The sequence below is a fragment of the Drosophila melanogaster genome, chromosome 3L (assembly GCF_000001215.4).
Source record: "Drosophila melanogaster chromosome 3L".
Lineage (NCBI taxonomy): Eukaryota > Metazoa > Arthropoda > Insecta > Diptera > Drosophilidae > Drosophila > Drosophila melanogaster.
The window spans coordinates 19,006,056-19,021,783 of record NT_037436.4 but is presented as its reverse complement, the minus strand read 5'-3'; the positions used below and the strand labels follow the sequence as shown (position 1 = coordinate 19,021,783).

The following is a 15,728-nucleotide window of genomic DNA, read 5'->3' as shown; positions in this document are numbered from 1 at the left end:
CCAAGAAGTTGCCGACAACGATGTCGGTTGACTTTGTCATATGAAAAGTAAACAAACGACAGGCAAAAGGCAACAAAAATTCTGGCCCACACGGACCAGGCCAAGTCAAGTCAAGTAAACCAAGCCCGAAGAGTCGAGTGAGAGGCAAATTATAGTGGGAAAAGAGAGGGATTCAGGGGCGTCCTAGGGGGATTGGATAATCTAGAAGGTGGTATGCATCTTGGCGGGAAAAACTCCACAAGACATGGTCGGGATTATGTGTTCATGGATATAAGAAGTGCATAGGACTGCATCCTGATTCTACCAGAACGAGGATTTAAAATTCTTGAGTGTGTGTGTTCATGTCAAAAAGCATTCATTAGGTCAATAAAATCCCCCTCGCAGCATTACATTGACCACCCCTGTTTCACTTCAACTTTGCCACATAGTTCAGGACCCTCGACGAAACTTCACATTAACTCTCGCGAACGTCGCACACGTCTGAACTTCTCGGGACCAAAAGAATACCACTTAAGCCCTGTGGCTCAAGATTGTTTGTGGCACTGACGAAAAATAGTTAATTATAGTGGCAAGTGGCTTACGAAGAATGGCGACAATTCCGAGAGTCGGGGCAATAAAACTATTTTATGACCAGAAGTTTCGCATTCAGAGAAAGCCAAAAAAAGAAACTTGATTTAATAAAAGCTTCGTGTTTGCTTAAATTATATTAATATTTGATGGCGCATGGGAACTGATAGTGAACTGAGCTGGATGCAATCAGCTTATGCAAATCCTTGTTGATTTTAAAATAATGAAATCGTCCTGGCCATTGCATGAATAATCCACAAACAGTTGAACTGTGCAAATATCCTTGGCACAACGAGGCGTATACGCAATTCTGTTATTGTTCTGTTGCCCTGGCCAGCGTAATGTAATTGCAATCGAAAGACAAAGCCAAAGTCGTATGCCTGGGAAATGCGCATATTTTCATTAAATATTTAGCCAAATGGTCGCCAGTCTCGTTTTATTTTTTTCCCCTCTTTGGGGCGAACAGTGGGGGTGAATCCAATATCCATTCTCGACTTTATGTGCAGAAACTTAATTTGCCGCCGTTTGCACAAAAATTGTCCGCATTTCGGCTGTGTGTGTTTGTCTGTCTGTTTGCTTTAGAGGTAATTGTGCAAACAAATTGTGGCTGAGGGGCCGGGGACCCGTCCCGCCCACATTTGGCCCCCCAAAAAGTGCCAGAAACTTCAGAATCACAAGCGGAGGCGGGGCAAAAAAAAAAAACACGGAATTTGTCGCCGATGCCGAGGCGTCGACTTCGTTCTTGGCACAGTAGCTATAAAACAAACGATAAACACTAAGAAAATATGTGAAATACTCCTCAAAAGTCAACCGAAAAATGGGGAAACTATTTTAGAGAATATAAGAATGCTGTTGGGATTTGTAATTAAGTTGGAAGTCGATAAAAGAACGACAGTGCAACTATAAGTTAACTATACTTTCACCAAACAATTGCCTAATTATTTATTCACTCTTCATTTAGTTGAAGATGTTAAGTTAAATTATTTTTTTTTTAATAACAATGAGATATTTTAAAAAATAACAATGTTTTTTTTTTGATTTTACTGGAATTTATATTTCTAAATAGAGAAAGTAATTTCTTACAATAATTCCGTATTTCTGTAGATTAAAGGGCAAACAGAAAATAGATGTGAGTATACAAAACGTATAGGCTGAAATACAAACTGAAAACAGAGAATCCGAGAGATACAAAACGAGTGTGCGTGTTGAAATATCTAGGCCGCATGCACTTGAGATGCATTTTTCCGCCAGAATATACAACGCAGAAATTACTGAATGAGTTGGTCGAGTGCGTGGGCAATCAACTTGTTGGTTGTTGTTCCTGATGTATTTCTCTTTATACCCGAAAATGAATTAACGTTGTACATATATGCGTGTGACGCATTCTGGGCTCTCAAAGTCAAAGCCGAGACAACAACGAGCACAAACAAAAACAAAGTATAAATCTTCAAAGTATTCTCGTTGGCAAAAAAGTAAAAACAAAACAGAAGCAGCGGGAAAATTGTTGTTTTTAGCCAACTAACTTAAAGGGAAATAAAAGGGGCGGGAGGAGGTGGAGGAGGAGGAGGAGGAGGAGGAGGACGTGGCAGGAGAGGGGAACTTGGCCAAGTAGTTGGCAGATAAAAGCCGCTATAAAAACTGTCAAATAAACATCAAAGCGGATGCGCAACGCTTGACATGCTAAAATATACTTTATAGTCATGCGTGGCTCTGTGAGATTGGGATGAGAATGTATCTGTATCTGTATCTGTGAGATGTATCTGCCCTGTATCAGTGTGTGCGGGTCTGTTTAATGGCTTGTCGGAGGTGCCAGATATAAAAGGGGGGGTTCTAGGCGAAGTTGGGTTGCCCTGCACGTTTTGTAGGGTGTTCGCCAATGCTAAAGTAATAGCACATGGCATAACATAACATAAAAACATTGATGGCTACGAGTGATAGAGAGCCCTGTCAGGGGCGGCGAGTGGAGGGGTCGATGATTGATGTTCTTATTGAAATATGATAGAAAATTATATTCTACGTGGCGTTGAATAATGTATCGCAGAGTAAGTGCTCGTGAAGTGTTGAAGGAGTCAGAAGTGAAGAAATAAATAGATACTTTCATGTATAATAGTATTTATTATAAAGTAAAAGAATTTAAGCGCATTCAATTGAGGACTTTCAAAGTCCTCCTTTTTAATATGTGGTTTAATTAATTAATGGTAATTACTAATATGTAGTTTTATTACCAGTTGAGGGCAGTTTTACTGGGAATTTGATACAGATATAGTATAGCTACTATTTTATTGAATATATTTAATTGCGTTCATTTTATTGCCCTTCATAAGTGACATCTACTTGTAGATACTGAAAAATACATATATTGCCATTGCTATAAGTTGCATTATTTATATTGGATTTCCCCCGAGCCCGAAGGCAAACAAATGTGTCACCCCTTCAACCGGATAAAACCATTTTCAATTTTCACATCGAATTTGAAGACAGCATGTGAATTTCATCGGGAATATCTCATATCTTTGAGCCCCCCTTAAGCAACGCCACTGCCCGCGGTTATGCAACTGGGCCTGCTACCCGACAACCCATAGAAGTTACCCCCTCCTCAGCCCATCGGCCCATTAGAAAACGTGACAAAAATTTCATATTGATGTCTTCTTCTGGAACATGGGGGAAATCTCCCCGCGCGTTGTTTTTATTTTTTTGATGATGCTGCTAAAGGCAATACATAAAATTTTCACACACAACCAGAACGATGTGAAGGAAGAGGACAAAGTGTGAATTAGGCGCAAAAGTTGAAAGAAGCATAATAATTCAGTTCTGTGTGTATATTTTATTATTATAATACTACGAAGACTTTTGAAGTGTCTTCTGTGCCGAGCTTGCGTGTGAATCAAGGCGAAGGGAATACAAAAAGCCGAGTGGAGTATATAATAATCATTTTTCAAGTATTTTCTCGAGTTTCTTCTGTTCGAGTGCATATGTCAGTGGCAGAAAAGCGAGAGTTTCGGTCGAAACACGCCTCAAGTTCATAATTTGTACAATTTTATTGTCTCTCCGCCGAGGCGCATTGTGCGTAAATTTCTGCCTAAATTATTTATACAAATTTTATCTCTTATCTCGAGTTTGGCATTGCAGGTGGTCGTAAAAGCGGACGCCTTGTAATAACAAAAGCGCATGGTCTGTCTTTTGGTTCCGCGCAATTTTTACATGGCCATAAAAAGGGCCAAGAGTCAACAACAAAAAGCGACACAATAATTTACGTAAATGCCTAGGCATATGCGATATGTGATTTGTGATACTTGAGAGTTTTTTAGCCGCCAGTTTGGGCCAGAAGTGGGAGCCACAAAAACTGTGTGTGTGTCAGCTTTGGGTCTTATGTTTGGGGCCAAAACTTTGAAGTGATGAATTTGAAGAATGCTCTAGTTGGACAATACCACAAATACTAGAAAACTACAGAGGCGCCAAACGATAATAATAATATAGAATTTAATGCAACTGGTAAAAAGTGTATTTAAGCCGCCTTTTTAAAATAAATGGTTCCCGAGCATAACAATTAATTCTCGAATTTCACACTTAATCATGAGACACAATCTAGACAAGACTGGTGTTGAAACGCAAATAGAATAGGCTGTATAACTGGGCTCACCCCTTTTCGAGTGGCCCCTCTACTTTGGAATCAACCCTCGCAGCATCGCGTATCTCACGCTATCTTATCATCTGTCTGAAAGTTCTCAGCTGAACTGAACAATCCGAGTGTCGCCAGCCTTGTTCCGATACAAAGTACATGAATATTTACACAATTCGCTGCAGCTCCTACGCTTTAGCAATCAAATTACTGGGCAACAACAACAGAAGATTGAGACAGCGTGAAAACTGGAGCATTGTTTGATTGACATTTGATTGACAAACACAGTCACAAAATTCAAAAACAAGCAGAACGACGACTGCAAGCATACAAATACGCATACGCATAACTAACTGCCATGGGAATGGGAAACTTTTTGCTTTTGCCGGCGACATGCGAAAAATGTTGATAAAATTCCAGAAAATTGGCGCCAGCGAAAAGGAAAAAAAAATTAGATACAGTGGAATGGAGGCAGCGAGTAATTTGCTTATGTCGGAAATTAACGCCTTTGAGTTAATGGCCAAAAGCAACAACAGTTCAGCATCTGCCTATGGGGCAACAACAAAATCAACAGCAACAACAACAACAACAACAGCAAGCACAGCCTTCGTTTATTATGCCGCTCATTCATTATTGTTTTTATTTTTGTTGCTGCGGCGAGTTTAAGCCCGCTGTTTGTAATTAATTTCCGTTTGTGTGTAGCCGCAGCAAACTTGGGCGCAAAACTTAAATAAACCGCAGCAGGAGACAAAGAGCGAGAGAGACACATGCCGGAGGGAGCGAGAGGGGAGGGCAGACAAAGCCAAGTTAGCACACACGTTCATATTTTACAAATATAGCTAAGCTTTAGCGATATCTTCATGCTCTTTATAATTATTGATGAAGAACTGAGATTTTTAATAAAATAAGTAATTCTTTATTGATTCAAGACAACAAGCTAATTGTTCTTAAAATAATTGTGGCACTTTTAATGTATTTTAAGCAAACTTTATCGAATAGTTTTAAAGCTTCGGTCTAATGCAAGCATCCCAAACATATTTAAATCTGTACAAAAGAGTATTTGAGTGGAGAAGCATTTGCCAAGTTCGTAAGCAATTTGGTATGCCCATCTCTGGCTTATAGAGATACCAAATCCAACAGATACAAATGCCCGGCAAACCCGTTTTCCGAACACGTTGCGAGCGGCAGAGATGAAGGCCTCCAACCAGCCGACACGCGCTGAGCCCCAGCTCAGCTAAAAGCCAAAAGGGAGCGGGAAATCGGGTCTAGTGGGCGGGGGGGGGGGGGTGTGTGCGGCTTGGGGCCAAGATGTGGGGCTCAGAGGGCCGCCGAGCTAGGGATAGCCAGAGGTATCGCACAAAAGGCACGCTCGATCTGACGTGGTCGTTGTCGGCATTTGTTTCACTTGATTTGTGACATTAAAGCAAAGTTATAAAAACGCCGACCGATCGGGCCTGAATCCAGGCTAAACAAAAACTGCACTATCTATCCGCAAATAGCCCTTCACTCGGTTCAACTCAACTTAAGTGAATTAAACTTAAGGTTTCAACTCGAAAGATTTGCCGCCTCGTCACAGCCATATTTGTATTTCGCCGTGAACTTCAGACGCTGATAATGATGATAAGTCCGGGGAGTCCATCGTGTAACTGTTCGGTTAGGCGCATCGATTATCGGCGTTTAATTAAACGTTACCAGACCCGGTTCCGTAGTAAAACCACCCATTCCTGGCTCCCACTCTCTGCTTCCCCTCGAAATAATTGCTACTGGTATTTAGCAAGCATTCCCTTTGATAAGATTTAGCCCCGTGAATGGTGCCGGTAGAAATAAAAAACAACAACAAAAGAAAAACACAAAAAAAAAAAAATAAAAGTAGGTAACAAAAAGTGAGGCAGATTTCTTCGGCTGATAGGGAATAATTTTTTTAGGACCCGTTTGATTTTTGCCGTTCTTATTGCCCCGGCTCGATAAGTGCCATGCCAAATTGTGGTTGTAAATTGTGAAGTGTCAAAAAAATATTATAAAAAATAGACGTAGAGTATAAAACACAAATTGAACGGCACTCAAGTCGGTTTGATCTAGTGATCGAATTTCGATCAGACGGATGATTAAGTCTCGGACAGTAATATCAAAATAACTTGCTTGTGAACGTCACAGTTTCTTTTATGAATTTAAATAAGAATTTAAAATTAAAATTTAGTTTTACGTGATAGTTGCTCTTTTGTATTTTCTAAGAATTTTCTTTTAACTTAAAATGTACGGATTACAATAGAAGAAGTTAGCCACAATTAGGTTCGTGTTAACTTTAATTTTTCCTCTTCTGGACTATTTCACTTAATTTTTTTCCCATCGCCGGATGACCAATTTCATTTATGGTTGCTGGGTATATATGTACATAAGTATGTAGGCACTTTTTTTTGGCATTTCTTGATCTTTATCACAAAGGGCCGAGCATTTGTTGTTTTCTCGCCACTCGCTTGACTCGATGGTATGCGACTTCTCATTAATTGTTTGTTGCTTTGGTTATTGCCGGTCGTTCGCGTCAAAAACACTTAACTTCATTAACACTTACATGGCAGATACGAGATATCTGGCCGCAACTACTCGGAGCAGTAACTTTTTGTTTTTCGGTCCCTCAACTGCCTCAACTGCCGCGACTGCCCTCATCTCGGTTTTTCAGCTCGGCCACACAGACGCAATTATGAAGATTTATCTCTGGCTTATATCTTTGCTTCAACGAATACTTTTGGCCCGGCCATGTTGGCACATCATCTGCCTAATAAATAGTGTTGCCATGCGGCTCTTTGAGTTCGACTTGAAGTTTATGAAGTGGTTTTTTACACAGAAGTCATCTTTGACTTGGCTTGAACACAACCTTTCAGATATTTAGAAGACGTTTACTTTTGCCTGTTACTTTCAACTAACTATCCATCTGGGCTTCGATTTCGTACATTTAAATGTTGTTTTCGGACTATCTTGGTTGAAGTATCTAGGAAATGGTGTTTGTTTTTCGTTACTCGGCTTGTACACCTTTTCTAATTAGAAGTCGACAGCTTGATGTGCCTGGGATCTTCGACTCGAATTTTTTTCTTTTTCCATTCTCGGCCGCTTTGTTTTGCGTTTAATTATCGCCTTTGTGTTCCTTTCAGTTTTTTTCAGCGTCTTATACTTTTTCTTTTTTGAGCAAATGCCGCGGCCTTTGCCAACGATCGTGGCGCCAAGATAAACCAAAAGAACATGTTTTGCTCTCAAGTGGCCGCCACAATGGGAATGGGAATCAACTCGCTGTTGTTGTTGTTGTTGAGTCATCAAGAAAGCATTTTGGCGTCTGATATGAAACACGCCGCCTTGAAAATTAACTTGGGCCTAAGCCACTCCAAACAGATATAGGCGCAAATTGATTGCCGAATGCTCGGGGCCGCGGGCTTACGTGACTTGCCGATGACCTATAAAAAGAATTTGGACTGTCATCGTTCCAAGAAGTATTTATTTGCAAGTATTACAGGCAAATAGTTCCAAAAAGTAAAAGGTATAAACTTCTTCACAACAATAATTCTCTATTATGCCAATCTATTACCAAATCTTACACCATTTTTTGTAAATTGTTTGTGCAAAGCTGTAGTTACAAATGCTTGGCAGTAAAATTGTTGAACAGTAACATTTTTGACGACAGTCCAACGTGAAAAGTAAACAAGACAAGACGCACCTCCATTTGCAGTGAAAGCTTTAGACAATTTGAGATGACTTTGAGATGCGATGGCCACGCCCTAAAATCTTGGGGATTCCAAGACATGGAGGCTTTTGGGCAAGCCCCAAGCCTATGGGCATAATGAATTGAATTTGTGCATTTGCGTAATGTGTGCGTAGGGCAGACGGAACGAAAATGATTAGCTTTGGCCACACGGACCACTTCAATCCCTCAGACAACCGCAATGGTTATTTTCGAGGGACTGGGGCCAAGCCCAAGGGCTCCGAGTTACCTGAGCGGCAGAGGTGAGGTCACAGTGTCGAAATGAGCGGCCCAGCCTCATGAATTTTCTATGATAAATGGAACGTCACGGCCTGCGGCTTATCTATCAAAAGAAAAACAACGAAATTGAATGCGGCCTACGTGGCGGATGAGTAATGCGTGCAGAGTTCCTCGTTCGTGTTGCAGCCCAATTGATATCTCTTCTTCGAAATTCAGTCGTGGGATCGTTTTAGGCTCAGCTCAAATGGTAATCATTAACATATCCAAGTCCATGTGTTCATCTGGGCTGTGTAATTTTTGTGTTATCAAGTCACTGCTGCCGCTGATGCTGTAGATAAAAGTTGTCCAGCTGAGATTAGCATAATTAATTAGTGTGCTTGTGACTGGGTTTTATAGTGCAAATCAAAAATGCGCATAAATTGGATGAAAACGTTATAAATTGTCCGTAATAAAACACGAATTTACAAAGACATATTTTGAACGCATAGAAAGCAGGTGGCATTTAATGGCTTCTACGAACTTATTTCAAACAGACTTGGTGCCAAGGAAAGTGAAATATCCATTTCAAGCATATCATCTAAGGATAAATAATCTTTTTGATACCAGCAATTCGTATATGGCCTGTCCTCTTTCTTAACAATTGTCTAGAATCTCTGGCAGTCGGCCTACAATTTGAGATTTGTCGAGTGGCAACTGGGTCAACTCCTGTGGACCCGCCACTGCCTTCCCGCCTACACTGCAGTATAAGCAACTTCAGCACTTGGCAGGACTCAACGACTAGCTCATTTCCCAGGCACTTTGGCTAATTGTCTTCAATTGTCGCCACCTCAGCAACTCTTTTTGCAATCCCCTACCCGCTGGGAAATAACAACAAAGGCTGAGGGAAGGCGACCAACCAACAAAGTATACAAAATGTAGACTTGGGACTGCTTTGCTTGCATAATGTTCATGCAATTAAAAGCCATGTCCTGGGCTCTACTCAAATGGGCGGGGTCCTTGGCAAGGACGCGGCTCGCGCAAATGAAAAATGAAAAGCGAAATGAAAAATGAGAAATGGTAAATGGGAAATGGAAAAACGCGCGTAGAAAGCGGGCTAAACCGCAAATTTGGGTCAGCAGGCGAGAAGTGGAAATTTTCCTCGTCCCCTTCGCTTTTTTTTAAGCGCGCTAATTAATTAAAATGAGCCAGATACAATGGAGCCAAGAATGGATAGTGCGGCAGAGGAACTTAGAGTGAAGTTACTGGACTGAATTACTGCGCAGAAAGGCGTTGAATGGAGCTTGAATGGGAAAGGGATTTGTGTGTCAAGTGGGTGTTATGCTGCAACGTGGTGTTCCTTCTCTTAAATAAATCTCCTTGTGCGGCCCGGAAAATGCAATTTACTCGGATAAATGGTGTGAAAAGTTGTGAGCAATAAAATATTGCATGGGGGTCAGTTGAAAAGCAATGTATATTTCAAATTAATAAATGGCACAACTCTATTTAATCAATTATCCTAAATTGAATTCAATTCACTTAATAAACCGATTAATTAATATGGTTAGTGCATTGTTTGTGCATACATTGTTTTTTTTTTTTTTAATAATGATGTATCGATTTATGCCGCAATGAAAAACGAAATTAAATAGAAAGGTAACGCTTCATTAAAAGTTAATTAAAATCAGTCTTTTGAATGCTTTGCAAATAATTTGAGCACTACAAATTATTTAAATTACACATTCCGTCCTCCTACCATTCCTGAACATCTAACAATCGGCGCAGTTGAATCTGCTTCGCTTTGGTGCGGTTCACGCGTCGTATGAGTAATGTGTAATGAATGGGCCAAAAGCGACCGCAGACCGTAGAATGCTCATCTGCCGGCTCAGCTTTCAGCTTTCAGCTTTTAGCGCTCGGGTGGCTACCACCACCCAGATAATGCTGCAGTCATTTCAATTAAAAATGAAAGAAACAAAACCGAGACCGAAACCAGCTAAAAAAAAAGCCGAAAAGAAAGAAAACTTTGAGTGCCGCCGCCGACGACGACGTCATTAATTAGGAATGCTCTCCGAGCTGCCGCCTTTCAAGTTTCTCGAGGGGATTCAAAGAGATCGGCATTGGCCGCCTGGTCGCCATCGCTTTGTGTTGGCGTTGAGGCATAAACTTTTGTGCTGTTGTAATGCGCTTTGTGCAAATTGCAAATAAATTGCAAGACGCCGGCGAAAGGCGCACACAGAAAGAAATTGTGCAAAGGGGTTTTAAAGTTAATTAAAAACAGAGAATTAATTAGGAAACACAGTTTTCTATTTGGGTTTTCGATTTGCTTTGACATAACTATGAGTACTGGTTGAATTAAATATAATATCAAAGCCAATATCTATTTAAGTGCAATTAGAGTGTATTACTATTATTGGAGCTACTTATTTGAATGGGGAAAATATGGTGATGCACAGTGCACACAGAAAAGCCGACAAAAGCCAAGGGGATTAGATGTCCAAAGGGAGCAGACTGAGACTGGGCGCTGTTTTTATGCCGCCAATTTCATGCCACTTTGCATTTTAATTAAAAGCATCCCACCCCTCTCTTCCCGTTGCAGTCCAGGAATGCACCACAGACTCCGAGGAGCTGATGTACCACCAGGTGCGGGCCTCCTCCTCCTGCAGCGCCCCGCCCGATTTGCTGCTGGTCAGCGAACGTGACAATAATATCCAACTGCGATCGCCGGTAGTGAACATAATCACCACGCCGCCGGGCAATGCGTCTGGTGCGGGAAGTAAGCAGCAGTCTCATCACCAGACGAACCACCACTCCTCGGGCAGGAGTCATCCCGGGCACACGGCACATCCGCAGGATGTGAGCAGCGGCGGCAGCCATAGCAAGCATCTGCGCATCAGCAGCACTTCCAATGGCAAGCACGGCAAATACTCAAATATGCAGCAGCAACTGCCGCAGGATGAGGATGTGGTGGATGCGGCTGCCACGATGCAGCAGCAGCAGCACACTGGCCACGCCCACTCGCGCCACCTGCACCACCACAAGGAGGAGCGCATCCGACTGGAGGTGAGTTAGCAATGCCATTACCCAAATTCCCTGCCAGCAGGCACTCAATGCATTATCCCATGGACACAATCAGATTCCATCTTCCGCACCCATAAACACTGCGCCTAATAGTCCATTCTGATTTCAATTTCAATTTCCATTTCCATTCATTAATTAGTGAATTTATGGAATGGATTTGTCTTGTTTTCAACGTTTCATAACACAAATATTTATGGAGCCATTAATTGGCGCTCACTTTAAAAGGGTTGTGCGCAATTAGGTAGAATTTTGCATTTACTCAGAGTTCATCATACTTCAAGGCGACCCAGATGAAATTTGGAATGTATCTTGAGCAGATAGTCAATCTCGATTGTTAATTTTGTCTGAGATTAAGTATTTTCCCTTTAAGTACTTTTCATTTAGTGTAGTGCTAACAAATAAAATAAGGTTTGATTAATATTATTTGATAGCTTTAGTAGGGTATTCTCGTTGCTTGTATGCCCTGTAATTTTCAATTAGCCAAACAATCGATTTGCTTATAAATACGAGATGATAAATTAAATGATGTTTGCTTTTCCATTTGCGGGATTTTTCTGACCCCCAGCCAGGTGTTTGGTGTTGGGCCAAGTTTAATCAACTCGCCCGGTGTTATTACCACGATTCCCGGCCATAATTCATGGCCCACAGGGCACATCGCACATCGGCCATAAACTCAACATTTCAATGTGCTTTTAATTAAAATTTCAATGGCTGTTCGCTCACCGCGATGGCCTCAGATTCGGCTTCAGCTTCATTTGTTGTTCCAGCGCACCCACCCACGAAAATGTAGTAAAATCGAAAAAAAATAGGGAAAAATATTTCATTAACACAAGGGCGCCGGCAATTTTCCATTACCACCCACTGCGGATGGTCGTTTTCTGTTTCGGACGCCGCTGCCACTTGTGCCAGTTTCGCCAAAAAATATCAAAACATTAAAATTCAATAAAACCCATTAAAAGCAAAACAACAAACACGAAAAGCACTCAGGGGCAATTAAAAATCTACAAGCCGAGCAGCAGCAGCAGCAGCAAAGGAAATTATATTTATTTATTTGCGACTCTGAAGGGGCAGCCATGTGGGGGAGTGGAAGTTCTGGCAGCGAGCTGTTGGCTGCTGGGATCTGCCACTTTATCAGTGGTAATGGGAATTGTTTTGTGCCCCCTGTGAGGATGACGTTGCTGCTCCTTGTGCAGCGGCAAATTAAATATTTAGTCAAATTATGGCCACAATTTTCGACTGGTTTTAGTGGTCCTGAACATTGTTCGCTATTGTTGTTTCCAGTGGCTTCGGTTTCATTTTCGCCTCCCCTTAGCCATGTGGCATCAGCATCCGCAACATGTTGCATTTGCAAAAAGTGTTGCCTACTTTCGGGTCGTGTGGTAAATTTGCAGTGCGATTTTTATTTTTTTTTTTTTTTTTTTATTACGATGATGTTTTTATTATTTGATCAACGCACTGTTACCCATGCGGCAACTTAATTTGATCTGCTTAAATTATTTTATTTTACAATGTGTCTTGGTTACTTAAGACTAACAGATTTTTAATCCTAAAAATGATAGGGAGAATTATAATAGTTGATATAACATAGTAATTATTATTTATTTGATTATTCTAATGAATTTTAAAACTAAGACTTTCTAGGTCAAAACCAGGTTAGGGAGGTCATGAGGGTGGTGTGCGATTTTTATGCCCGAAAGTTTATTAGCAGCGTTATTTTTTTGTTGTCTATTTTTAGTTAGTTTTCCATTGCATCAGGCTTATGAAGCTGCTAAAAATTTGTGGGCAAAAAGTTTTAACACATTTGCGGATAGAGGAATTTAAGTCTTTGAGTTTGTAGAACATTTTTAATGGAATGGTATTTATTTGTCTGAGTTGTTGGTGAGGAGATTTAAATGGCTGGCATGGTAATTTAAAAGCTATAATTATAAGTTTTTTGAATAGCATTCAGTATAGCTACAATTTATTATAATGCCTCTTTGAGTTGTTCAGGTAATTAAACAGATATTCAAAATGTTTATCTTTGAATGCCAATGAACATCCATGATTCCTCTAAACTTTCAACTACATTGTGATAACTAAACAAATAAGATAATTGAGAATCATTTGAATGGTGCTTAAGTTAGCTTGCAGGTTCTTCGTTTTGATAGAAAAATATGTTTAAACAAGAATCTTTAATTAAGGCAGTGTTAGAGAATCTCTTGCAAACCCTTGGGAAAATGCAATTACCATAGAATCTTGATTTGCACGCTCTTGATTCAAATCAAATTCAGTCCGAGACAATCAATCACTCATCCCGCAAAATGTATTTGTATTCCAAAACAGGAATTCACCTGCGACGTGTCCGTGGAGGGCGGCAAGTCATCGCAGCCGCTGCAGTTCTCGTTCACGTTCTACGACCTGGACGGGCATCACGGCAAGATAACAAAGGACGACATCGTGGGCATTGTGTACACCATATACGAGTCCATTGGCAAGTCGGTGGTGGTGCCCCACTGCGGCAGCAAGACAATCAACGTGCGCCTCACCGTCAGTCCCGAGGGCAAATCGAAATCGCAGCCGGTGGTGCCCGTTCCGGTGGCAGCCGGATTCAGCAGCAGCCACGCCAGCAAACTGAAGAAGTTGCCCACGGGTCTGGCGGCCATGTCGAAACCCCTGGCCGGCGGAGGAGTGGGATCCGGCGGAGCGTCGGCGCTAACGACATCCGCCGGCAACCGCCGCCAGCATCGCTATCGACCACGCAAACTGATTAAGTCCGATGACGAGGACGATGACAGCAACAGCGAAAAGGAGAAGGACGCCGCCCACGCCCCTGCCGCCGACCAGCCCAGCGGAAGTGGAACAAAGGCGACTGGGAAGAGCCATCACCACCAGTCGCAGTCCGCCAGGTATCACCAGAAGAACAATTCCCGGGCGGAGCAGTGCTGCACGGAACAGAATACGCCCGACAATGGCCACAATACCTACGAGAATATGCTGAATCTCAAGTGCTGCAAGCCGGAGGTGGACCAGGTGGACTGTCCCTCGCACCGACAGCACCACCAGAGCCACCCGAACCATCAAATGCGCCAGCAGGACATCTACATGAAGCAGGCCACCCAGCGGGTCAAGATGTTGCGAAGGGCGCGCAAACAAAAGGTAGGCACAAGGTAACAAACGAAATTGTGGCAAAAACAAATCAATTGCTAAACTTAACTGAAACTGCTGCCAGTCTAACTAACACAAGCGAAGTTATGCATGAATATTTTGACTAAAAAATATTAATATGTACTCTGCATCCATGATTACTCAAATTTAAATTTATGTTTAAATAAAGTTATGCATATAAGTACAGTTTAAACCAAAAAGATACATTTCCTGTTACAATTTATGTAGCAAATTGCAAACTTTTCATACGGCTGAATTGAATTTTCAGTACAGATTTGTATATAATAATTGAGAAAATGATGGATATCTTGTGTAATCCCAGCTTGTCTGGCAGCAGATGCAAAACTGAATCCCCTCCCTTTGAAATGTCGTCTTTTGTTTTTGTTACACCTTTGTTGCTTACCAAATGCGTTGAACATACGTTATTTTTTGCATTATTATAATTTAATTAAATTTAATTTCCTTTTATTTTTGGTTAACTCATCGCCATCAATCAAACACCAACCACAGTACCAGGACCACTGCCTCGAAACGCGACAGCGCAGCCTGTCAGTGGGCAACGATTCCGCCTGCCCGAATCGCCATCTGCAGCTGCAGCAGCCGCCGGTGGGTCACCCCCAGCCCCAGTCGCTGAACCACAAGAGCGCGTCGGGGTCACCACCGCTGGGCGTGGGGGGTGGTGGCGACATGATGCTCGATGGGGTGCAGCTGCGTCAGCCGCGACCCCATTCCCTCACCCCGCATCAGCATCAACAGCAAAATCAGCAGCAGCAGCAGCAGCAGCGAAAATCGGCCGAGTGCTGGAAATCGGCGCTGAATCGCAACGATTTAATTAGCATCATCAGGGAGAGCATGGAGAAGAACCGCCTGTGTTTTCAGCTGAATGGGTAAGCCAATCCCAGATGAATCCACCCCCAGTCCACATTGATGAGGATAGAAAGTCAACAGTGCTAATGGCAGAGGTTTGACATTTTCCAAAAGCAATTGAAAATGCGTCGATAGATGACATTTTGAAGTTATATTGGATGACAAACTTTAAACTCATGAACTGAATGTATTTTGAAAACTAATGGATAAAAAACATAATACTTATGATCTTAAGAATATTGAAATATCTAAACACAAGCGTTAAAAAACAAAATGCTGCATTATCATGTTAAATTATTTTAGTAGTTGCAAGTTAGTTTGCTTTAGTTAGTATAAGCTTTAAAGGATACCAATTCATTTGTCATAAATTGAGCTGCATGGAAATGAAATCTCGGTCAAACATTGTATACAAAATTGTATTATTTTCCCTTTTCAAATTTAAATTTCATTTGCTTTCCCTATGATTTTCTACTTTTCGGCGACTCCTAACTTCCTTACCATTCCCAACCA

The 15,728-nt window shown here is 41.6% G+C and overlaps 1 protein-coding gene across 3 annotated transcripts in view, besides 1 other annotated feature; it reads left to right on the top strand.

Moving 5' to 3' along the window:
- The window catches only part of nkd (naked cuticle), a 41,709-nt gene that overhangs the window by 23,666 nt on the left and 2,315 nt on the right, over nucleotides 1-15,728 (top strand). Inside the window, exons 2-4 of one of the 3 annotated variants that reach the window (NM_080049.3) lie at nucleotides 10,726-11,189; nucleotides 13,530-14,342; nucleotides 14,862-15,238. In NM_080049.3, coding sequence (NP_524788.2) covers nucleotides 10,726-11,189; nucleotides 13,530-14,342; nucleotides 14,862-15,238 — 1,654 coding nt within the window. Of the gene's footprint in view, nucleotides 1-10,725; nucleotides 11,190-13,529; nucleotides 14,354-14,861; nucleotides 15,239-15,728 lie in introns of all 3 variants that reach the window. The other 2 variants (NM_001275100.1, NM_001275101.1) reach the window with 2 other exon arrangements.
- Nucleotides 12,616-12,884: a mobile genetic element.